The 11,253-nt window shown below is 45.7% G+C and overlaps 1 protein-coding gene across 2 annotated transcripts in view; it reads right to left on the bottom strand.

The window, feature by feature from the left end:
* Positions 1 to 10,093, bottom strand: part of Rgs3 (regulator of G protein signaling 3) — a 127,288-nt gene extending 117,195 nt beyond the window's left edge. Inside the window, exon 1 of one of the 2 annotated variants that reach the window (XM_075946892.1) lies at positions 9,901 to 10,093. In XM_075946892.1, the coding sequence (XP_075803007.1) occupies positions 9,901 to 9,979 (79 nt within the window). In that variant the 5' untranslated portion in view covers positions 9,980 to 10,093. The remainder of the gene's footprint in view (positions 1 to 9,900) is intronic. The other variant, XM_075946883.1, reaches the window with a different exon arrangement.
* Positions 10,094 to 11,253: the final 1,160 nt, after the last annotated feature.

Below are 11,253 nucleotides of genomic sequence, written 5' to 3'. Positions count from 1 at the left end.
ACTGTGAACAAAGCATGGGTTCTGGAGTCTGTAAGAGCTGCAGTGACTCCTAGCTCTACCAGTCCACAGTGGGAATTATCATAGGAGCACACTTCCAAGTGCATGAAACACAATGATGACCGCTGAAATGGCAAGGGCGAGGGGGGGGGGGGAGAAAAGACAGCAAACAACTAGGGAGGGGACTGGGGGGCAGCTCAGTAACTAAGAACACTGGCTGCTCTTGCAGAGGAACCAAGGCTCAGTTCCCAATCCATGTCAGGGAACTCACAACTTCCTGCAACTCTAGTTCTAAGGAATCACACACCATCTTCTGGCCTCCACAAGCATGAGTGCACAGGGAACACATGAACACAGGCAGGCTCACATGCACATACAATAAATAAACACTTTTTAAAAAATCTCTGAAGCCAGAAATGAGGCCCAGTGGGTATGGCATTTGCTACCAAGGCAGAGGACCCGAGTCTGACATGTGAGAGCCACAGGGTAGGAGAGAACTGACTGCTGCAAGTCACCCTGCGACTCCACAAGCATGCTGTAGTACACAGCATGGGGTGTCTCTCAATCCTGGTGATGAGGAGCTGAACAGGGTTGCCTGTTTACGGGATAAAAGATGACATTCTTTTGAACCCTGCTTTTGTTCACTGGGACCCTAAAGTGCTGCTCCTTTGAAACAGAGTAAATTGGAACCAGACATGGATCCTCGAAGAATGGCAGCTCAATTTCAAACAGTCTCAGATCCTTACACTGAATCAAACTAATCCCAAGAGCCAGACACAGAACATGTCCCTGTCATAAGTTCAAGCTCACCCTGGGCTGTGTAGCAAGTTGAAACCCAACTTGGGCAACATAGCAAGATGCTGTCTATAAAAAGAAAGACTGTGCTGAGCCGCTAGTGACTCTAGCACCCGACAAGCAAAAGAAGAGACATTCCTGTAATCTCTGAATGATGAGAAAAGAAAACACCTCCATGCCGACCTTTTGCAGTGGACACTGAACACCTAAAGAATGAAGACACAGGATGGAAGGTCGTAGGATGGAAAAAGAAAGGCCAGGCAATGGCTGGGCCTGGGCAGCTATGTCCGTGCCAGGGAATGTGGACTGTGAAATAATGAGAAGCCGCACCACAACCAAAGGCTTCGTAATAAGTTTCTACTCCCCAGAAAAGGAAAAATTATAAATCTGTATGTTCTTAACATAACTTCAAAATGTACAAAGGAAAGGCTGACAATGATGCTGGCAAGGGACCGACAAGTTGATAACTACAGCTGGAGCAGCAACAGCTGGAGCAGCAACAGCCTTCTCTTGATACCTGCCAGAACTACAGCTGGAGCAGCAACAGCTGGAGCAGCAACAGCCTTCTCTTGACACCTGCCAGAACTACAGCTGGAACAACAACAGCCTTCTCTTGATACCTGCCAGAACTACAGCTGGAGCAGCAACAGCCTTCTCTTGATACCTGCCAGAACTACAGCTGGAGCAGCAACAGCCTTCTCTTGATACCTGCCAGAACTACAGCTGGAGCAGCAACAGCCTTCTCTTGATACTTGCCAGAACTACAGCTGGAGCAACAACAGCCTTCTCTTGATACCTGCCAGAACTACAGCTGGAGCAGCAACAGCCTTCTCTTGATACCTGCCAGAACTACAGCTGGAGCAGCAACAGCCTTTTCTTGACACCTGCCAGAACTACAGCTGGAGCAACAACAGCCTTCTCTTGATACCTGCCAGAACTACAGCTGGAGCAGCAACAGCCTTCTCTTGACACCTGCCAGAACTACAGCTGGAGCAACAACAGCCTTCTCTTGATACCTGCCAGAACTACAGCTGGAGCAACAACAGCCTTCTCTTGATACCTGCCAGAACTACAGCTGGAGCAGCAACAGCCTTCTCTTGACACCTGCCAGAACTACAGCTGGAGCAACAACAGCCTTCTCTTGATACCTGCCAGAACTACAGCTGGAGCAACAACAGCCTTCTCTTGATACCTGCCAGAACTACAGCTGGAGCAACAACAGCCTTCTCTTGATACCTGCCAGAACTACAGCTGGAGCAGCAACAGCCTTCTCTTGATACCTGCCAGAACTACAGCTGGAACAGCAACAGCCTTCTCTTGACACCTGCCAGAACTACAGCTGGAGCAACAACAGCCTTCTCTTGACACCTGTCAGAACTTCAGCTGGAGCAGCAACAGCCTTCTCTTTATACCTTTCAGAACTACAGCTGGAGCAGCAACAGCTGGAGCAACAACAGCTTTCTCTTGGTACCTGTCAGAACTACAGCTGGAGCAACAACAGCCTTCTCTTGATACCTGTCGGAACTACAGCTGGAGCAACAACAGCCTTCTCTTGATAACTGTCAGGATAAACAGAGAGAGAAGAACACAGATGCAGAACGCTGGGTCAACACCACGAGCACGCCTGACCTGAGCTGACACGCTAGGAGAGCATGCGCCTGACCACAGGGTTCTCTTCAGGGACACACAAGGCTCCTATAATACATGATGGTCTGCTGGCCAGCAAGCAAATCTCAATGAGTTGCAAAGAACTGAAGGATTCAGAAGATGGTCTCTAACAAAAACACAAAATAAATAATGAAAACATTGCCAAAGCTGAACTCAGTGGCACTTGCCTGTAATTCCAGCACCCAGGAAGCAGAGGCAGGAGAATTGTAAAATTGAGGCCTGCCTGAGATATGTATTGCAGGAATAGCTTATCTTAAAAACAGGACCTGAGATATGTCTCAAGACAGTAAAGGTGCTAGCCATATGTGAGGACCAAAGTTTGAATCCCTGGCACCCATGTGAAAGCCAGGTGCTTGCTGAGCTAGTTCGTGTGTGTGTGTGTTGTGTTTTGTGTGTGTGTGTGTCCATACAGAGATGCTGTTTGCATGAGTGTCATACACCATAGTAAAAAAGACTGGAAAAGAGCATACATGGAAGAACTGCAGAAGAACAAGGAGCTAGAAACAGCAACATTGAGGAATTTCTCGACACTCCCAAGCAGATGGACTACAAATGACAGAAAACAAATCTATGCTGAGAACTCTGCCCAGCAAATTACAAACTCCAGAGAAATTGATGGGTTTCCTGAGCCAAGCATAGTGAATCTGCCGGGCTGGGGGCAACAGGGCTAGAAAGAAGGGCTGGTGGCAGTTGGCATGAACATGTCAATGGCCTCGAGTTCAGAGCTCTGACTTGCTCTGCCCAACACGGGGAGCAGCTGACAGTCAACTGTCCAGAGTTCCATTCTCAGTACAAAACCAGATTCATTTTCTCTGTGGCTTCAAAGAGAGGCAGAACACAGGAAGGCAGGGCCCTAGTTAAAACCACTACCAGGACAATCATGGAAGAAGTAAGAACAGTCGGCAAATGTGTGTCATCCCTCAGGCTTCTCTGCCTTCAGAAGCTTCCCTCTGAAGAGCCAGCCTACCTTGGGACTGCTCTCACAGCTGTTACCTTTCTGGTTGAGTGGCAGTGACATTCCTAAAGAGAGATGGGTGGTGTTGCCCACGCCCATCACTACCCTCAGTCTTCAGAACACATCCACTGGTTGTCCACCATCTCCCAGCCCAGATACCCTGGAGCAAAGGTAGCCTGTGCTCTCTTCCCACCACTTGCCATTTCCAGGATGCTAGAGACTCCAGGGAGGGCAATGATGAGGCTTATTGGGCAAGCTAAAATTTGGTATCCTTTCAAGAACATTTTTCTGCAAGTATCCAACAGTTTTATGAATTGGACTTTTCTATATCAAATAATTGTACCTAAATTCATACAGAAATTCCACAAACTGAGAACAAACAAAATAACATTGAAGAAGAAGAAAATTAAAGGATTTGTGCTTTGGGGTTTCAAAACTTACTACAAAGCAAAGTAACCAAGTTGGTGTGGTATGTGGGTGGTGCCAAAGCAGCAGATTTGTGAAATAAATCAAAAAGTCCAAAATAAAACCATATAGCTATGGTACTTGCTTTTTTAAAAAAAAAAGCTTGCTTTAAAAACATTTTTTAAATGTTTGATTGTTTATTGAGTATGCGTGTGGCGTATACACAGGTGTGCACCTATGTGTGTGTACATGCAGAGGTCAAAGAAGGATGTAAGCTGCTCTCCTTTCTTGATCCCTGTCTTGTTCCCTTTGAGACAGTCTCTCACCGAACCTGGATCTTATTGTTTTTGTTATGTTTCTCTGTTGTGTTGTGTTTGTTTAAGACAGAGTCTCTCCACGGAGGAAATACAGAGAATCATCAGGTCATATTTCAAAAACCTGTATTCCACAGACTTGGAAAACTTAATGGAAATGGAGAACTTTCTGGATAAATATCACATACTAAATTTAAATCAAGACTAGATAAGCAAATTAAACAGACCTATAACTGCTGAAGAAATAGAAGCAGTCATCAAAAGTCTCCCAACAAAAAAAAGCTCAGGACCAGATGGTTTCAGCTCAGAATTCTACAAGACTTTCAAAGAAGAACTAATACCAATACTCTTCAAATGATTCCACACAATAGAAACAGGAGGAACATTACCAAACTCTTTTTATGAGGCTACAATTACCCCAATACCCAAACCACAGAAAGACTTTACTAAGAAAAAGAATTACAGACCAATTCTCACTCACGAACATTGATGCAAAAATACTAAACAAAATACTGGTAAATCAAATCCAAGAACACATCAGAAAAATCATCCACCATGATCAAGTCAGCTTCATCCCAGAGATGCAGGGAGGGTTCAACATACAAAAATTTGTCAATATAATCCACCAAATAAACAAGCTGAAAAGTAAAAACCACATGATCATCTCATTAGATGCCTAAAAAGCTTTTGACAAAATACAACATCCCTTCATGATAAAGGTCTTGGAGAAAGCAGGGATATAAGGAACATACCTAAATATAATTAAGGCATATACAGCAAGCCAACAGCCAACATCAAACTAAATGGAAAGAGACTCCCAGAGATTCCACTGAAATCAGGAACAAGACAAGGCTGTCCACTCTCTCCATATCTATTCAATATAGTTCTTGAGATCCTAGCTAGAGCAATAAGACACCAAAAGGAGATCAAGGGGATACAAATTTAAAAAAAAAAAGTCAAACTCTCACTCTTTGCTGATGATATTTTACATAGCGATCCAAAAAATTCTACCAAGGAACTTCTACAACTCATAAACACTTTCAGTAATGTAGCAGGATACAAGATTAACTCAAAAAAATTAGTAGCCCTCCTGTACACAGATGATAAAATGGCTGAGGAAGAAATCAGAGAATCAACACCCTTCACAATAGCCACAAATAGCATAAAATATATCAGAGTAACTCTAATCAAACAAGTGGAAGACTTATATGACAAGAACTTTAAATCTTTGAAGAAAAAAATTGAAGAAGACACCAGAAGGCAGAACAATCTCCCATGCTCTTGGGTAGGTAGAATTAACATAGTAAAAAATGGCAATCTTACCAAAAGCAATCTACAGATTCAACGCAATGCCCAGCAAAATCCCAGCAAAATTCTTCAAAGACCTTGAAAGAACTGTATTCAACTTCATATGGAAAAGCAAAAAACCCAGGATATCCAAAACAGTCCTGTACAATAAAAGAACTTCTGGAGGCATCACAATCCCTGACTTCAAACTCTACTACAGAGCTACAGTAATGAAAACAGCCTGGTATTGGCATAAGAATAGACAGGAGAACCAATGGCACCGAATAGAAGACCCGGATATTAATCCACACTCTTTGAACACCTGATTTTTGACAAAGAAGCAAAAAAAATATCAAATGGAAAAAGAAAGCATATTTAACAAGTGCTGCTGGCATAACTGGATATCAACATGTAGAAGAATGAAAATAGACCCATATCTATCTCCATGCACAAAACTCAAGGGATCAAAAACCTCAACATAAGGCTGGCCACAGTGAACCTTATAGAAGAGAAAGTGGGAAGTACACTTGAACACATTGGCACAGGGAACCACTTCCTAAATATAACCCTAGCAGCACAGACACTGAGAGAAACTATTAATAAATGGGACCTCCTGAAACTGAAAAGCTTCTGTAAAGCAAAGGACACGGTCAACAAGACAAAATGACAGCCTACAGGGAAAAGATCTTCACTAATCCCGCATCAGACAGAGGACTGATCTCCAAAATATACAACGAATTCAAGAAATTGGTCACCAAAAGAACATATAATCCAATAAAAAAAATAGAGTACAGACCTAAACACAGAACTCTCAACAGAGGAATCTAAAATGGCTGAAAGACACTTAAGGAAATGTTCAACATCCTTAGTCATCAGAGAAATGCAAATCAAAACAACTCTGAGATTCTATCTTACACCTGTAAGAAGGGCCAAAATCAAAAACACTGATGACAACTTATGCTGGAGAGGTTGTGGGGGAAAAGGAACACTTCCGCATTGCTGGTGGGAATGCAAGCTGGTACAATCCCTTTGGATGTCAGTGTGGCAATTTCTCAGAAAATTAGGAAACAGCCTTCCTCGAGACCCAGTAATACCACTTTTGGGTATATATCCAAAGGATGTTCAATTGTGCCACAAGGACATGTGATCAACTATGTTCATAGCAGCTTTGTTTGTCATAGTCAGAACCTGGAAACAACCTAAATGTCCCTCGACTGAAGAATGGATAAGGAAAATGGGGTTCATTTACACAACGGAGTACTACACAGCAGAAAAAAAAAAAATCTTGATTTTGCAGGAAAATGGATGGAGCTAGAAAACATTATTTTGAGTGAGGTAACCCAGACATAGAAAGACAATTATCACATGTATTCACTCATATGTGGTTTTAAACATAAAGCAAAGAAAGCCAGCCTACAAACCACAATCCCAGAGAACTTAGACAATAATGAGGACACTAAGAGAGACTTATATAGATCTACATGGGAAGTAGAAAGTAGAAAAAGACAAGATCTCCTGAGTAAACTGGGAGTATGGGGATCTTGGGGGATAGTTGAAGGGGGAGGGGAGAGGCAGGGAGGGGAGCAGAGAAAAATGTAGAGCTCAATAAATATTAATAAAATAAAACAAAAAAAAGAGAAAAACACACGAGTTTCCATTTACATAAAATCCCCGCAATGAGGCATACATATCAAGGCAGCGGTGATTGTTTGGGGTTGGGATGAGGTGGGGTGGGGATTAGAAAAAATAAGTTAAAGGGTAATGGAAAAATTATAAAATTGATGACCATAATAGTTGTACAACTCTACAAATATACTCAAAACTATGGAGTTGTACATTTCCAATGAGTAAACTGTGTTCATAAGAGTTACATCACAGCAGAACTCTTAGCACAAAATTAACACATACCCTAATCAACATAAGAGGCAGGAACCTGGAAAATACAACCACAAACACCTACAATGAATTCTTCAAATTTCAATAAAGAAGGACTAGCTGGGTCCTGGCCTCAGCTTGTATACACCTTCCCTTGAAGTCAGCTAAATTCTCAGAAGCAATGAGTGTTAGATGACCTGCCCCTCCTTGGGAAACAGAGGTTGTGCTCATGATACCCATTCTGTGTGTGGAGGTGAGAGAGAAAGTGACCGAGATACACACATAGCTGAGAGAGAGAGACAGTGAGAGAGAGAGAGAGAGAGAGAGAGAGAGACTCTTCCTGTAAGGAATTCTGATTGAAATATTTTTTCCCTTTGTGTTTCCAGAGATGCTTCCACCTCCTTTAAATGTTTGCAGCAGCATCACCAGGTTCCTCCAAGGTGAAATTCACTGTTAAAGGCCAGGGGCTGCTTGAGTTGAGGAGAAGCTGAGGAGCCAGGAAAATTAGCCAAGATATTTGCATCGAACAGGACCCACATTGGCTACCAAAACCGACCTGGAATCCGGAGCTTCCAAGTCTGGTTCATGTTCAAAATACCCCTAGGAAGTCTTTAAAGGTTAGAGTCTCAGGATACACTCAGAGTTATTAAAACTTACTCTCTGGGAGAGGCCCCTGGGAACCTGTGCTGGGGTGGGGCATAACCCAGTGGGGTAGAACATTCGCCTAGTGTTGAGCCCTGGGTTCAGTCTCCACCACCACAACTAAAAGTCCAAAAACGCTTCTGGGCTTGTTTAGTAACCACTAACAGGAATCGCCATGAACCATAAGCAAAGATCATTCAGTGCCCAGTAACAATTAGCAGCCCAATAATAACATCACCATGGCAAATGGCGCCCAGGAAACAGACCTGGGAATATTTTCAAGCTTTCAAACTGGTGTCATAAAGATCCAAGAAGAAACTGCATAAAACAAGCAGGGGGACCCCTTTCTCCTCAGTTCCTGCCTGCCTGCTGCACAAACTGCATAAAACAAGCAGGGGGCCCCTTTCTCCTCAGTTCCTGCCTGCCTGCTGCACAAACTGCATAAAACAAGCAGGGGGCCCCTTTCTCCTCAGTGCCTGCCTGCCTGCTGCACACTCTGCTAACAGCCACGGACCCAAGAAGCTATCCACTTGGTAGCCATCGTTCCTAACCCGGAAACCATGGCCAGTCTGGCGGATCCACACCCTGCTGGGGCTGGACCCTCCCCTGCCCTAGTTGACAAAGGAACACAGCATGGACGCAAAGAAATATTCACATCACCAGCTGTGAAAAGAACTGTTTCAAAACTGTGCACGCAGAATGATGTCAGTTTTGATAAAATTAGGAATGAGCAGGTGGAGCTACCTGGCGACTGTAAACTAAAGAGGCTTTATTAACTTTCGGATGGAGGCCTGGAAAAGCTTATAGCTCCCTGACCCTCTCAGCTGGAAATCTCCCCAGTCTCCAGGAGCCCTGTGTCCCACTGGGATTAATAAGATTGGCTTGTAGGGTTTGGGAACATCAAATAAGGCAGCTCAGGTGGCTCCCTGGGGACACATCATGCACCTAGTGGGATATCAGCAAATGCGGATAGTAAATTCCTCCTCTTCCTCCTCCAGCACCAGGACCAGAGATCTCAGCCCATGTCTGGCAGTTCAACTTTCCCATCACTCTGCCTGCTAGGGCAGGAGGGCAGCAAACTGTGAGGACCCTAATGTTCTGCACTGGGATAAGCTAGAACGCAGGGCAGCCAAGAACCCTATTGGGAGTCCAATTCCTTGTGTGCTCTGCCTTTGAAATCTGGATAAAGTCTGCTTTGGTTGCAGGAACCACTCCATAAAGAAACTGTGCACAAGTTAAAACAGCATGGTTGGGAAGGCTTGACTCAGGTACCCAGCCCACCGCTTTGCAGAGGAAGGAGTCCCTCCTGGCAGGGAGAAAATGAAGAGCTGTGCCAGGCTTACTGTGTTTCCTTGGAAGACGAGGTTTGCACAGGCCTTTTGGACAGCTGCTGTCCTACTGGGATTGGGAGGAACAAAGAATCTGCAACTTTGGGACTTTTAGGGCCTACTATCCCTTTCTGTTCACTTCAGCACAAATGCTATCCTAAGGTCAGTCTTGGAGAAGAGTCAGCTCCCGTCTCCACTGACCGTGAGTTAGATATCCAGTGGGGGAAGTTAGATTACAGCCTCCAAAGTGGACCCACAAGACAGCAGCCCGGACTTGACCCTTCCCATCTATTCACTGTACCAAAGGAGGCAGGTGATTGAGCTGTCCTGACACAGTAACTAGATCCTGATTTAACCTGAGAGCTGGCTAATGGGGAGATCCGTGGTTACAAGGCAGGCCTCTGAAAGACGAACTGGAGCATGATTATCCCAGCCAAGTGAGGCAGAACCAACCGCAGCTGGCAGCTGCGGCCAGGCAGCAGGTGGTGTCCATTGACTTGCTGAGCCTGGAGGAAGAGGCCAGAGAACGTTCCGAACGGAAAGAACACCTGCTCAAAATCTCCCTGCCATGGTGGGCGCTTGCCTTTCTGGCAAGAAAGCAGTCCACTTGGCAGCCTGACCCAGAGGCACTTACCAAAGGTGGTGAGATAGAAGGACAAGTGCGGGTGGGCGCGCCGGCTCCCGAGGGAGACGCGGTGCAGGGAGCGCTCCATGGCGTCCCCGTTGTTACAGGGCAGGAGGGTCTGTCCCCAGGCGGTGGCTGTGCGGCTGCAGGTACCCCAGACAGCAGACTAAGCCGTCCCCCCACCTCCTTCCGCCGGGATCCCGGGGCTGCGCCGCGCGTTGGAACGGCCGGCGCGCCAGTCCCTGATTGGCCCGCGCTGGTTTGAATGGGGAGATTTCCACCTGACCCAGCTGACGCGGGCCAGATCCGGGAGGGGAGGCGTGGGCTCCTGGAGTAGGGAGGACTACGGGTGATCCCGCAGAAACCCTAGCTCCAACATCCGCACCTCAAGTTGCAGGTGACAACCCAGATACAGCCCTACCGCCCGGCTTGCCCACTTGAGCAAGCTTGGCCTGCTCGCCCAGCTCCCCCAGGCTGCAATTAGTTAGGTTTGTAACCGGCTTTGAAGCTTAGACCTGTAATCGCCAGACCAACCTAGAGCAAAGGTGTGCCTGCCCTCCGGAGTGGCCCATGGGGGCATGAGATCGGGAAATATGAAACTACATACAGACAGGCCGCCCGTACCAGGTTGCAGCCTGGATCCTCTCTAGAGCCTCCTTTTGCATGAGAGCAACGTTGCACAGATCCAGAGAGGAGCAGCTTGCTCCTTCCTGCCTCGGGGCTTTCCATTTGCAGCTTGGCGCCATCAGACAGAAGAGCGCCTCGCCATCTGCAGACACAGTGCAGGGTAGGGCCTTGCAATCTTCCCAACCTGGCGCAGGAAGGCAGATAGAAGGAAGGTCAACCCTTGACTAGATTTGTCGGCAAACATTCATGAGTCACCTCGAGTGAGCAGTTTCACACCAAGACATCTGCTCTGCAAATCTCTGCCGTCACTGTGGGAAAGAAAGCTGTTGGTCTCCTATAAACCTAAAAATGGGAAGTGTTAAGAGTTTGTTGCTGGTACCGACTTCATTGCCAGTGGATATTTGTGGTTCTGGGAGCCACTCAAGATTAAGGGGATTCAGGAATATATATATATATATATATATATATATATATATATATATATATATATATATATATATATATAGTGCCAGGAGCCAAGCTGAGCAATTCACATACATGTCATTTAGACTTCACAGTAAGTCTAAAAAGTATTAGCTCCAGTTTGCCAGGGAGAAATCAGGCGGAAAGGGAAGGCAGCTTGCCCAAGATTTGCAGAGCTATAAACAGCAGGCAGAGCCAAAATTTGAACTCAAGCCTGTCTGCCCCCAAAGACCTTTACCCTTTGTTTTCCCATGGCCTCCACGCATGTCCCAT

Source organism: Microtus pennsylvanicus, chromosome 13, assembly GCF_037038515.1.
Source record: "Microtus pennsylvanicus isolate mMicPen1 chromosome 13, mMicPen1.hap1, whole genome shotgun sequence".
NCBI lineage: Eukaryota > Metazoa > Chordata > Mammalia > Rodentia > Cricetidae > Microtus > Microtus pennsylvanicus.
This window is presented reverse-complemented; position numbering and strand designations above follow the sequence as displayed.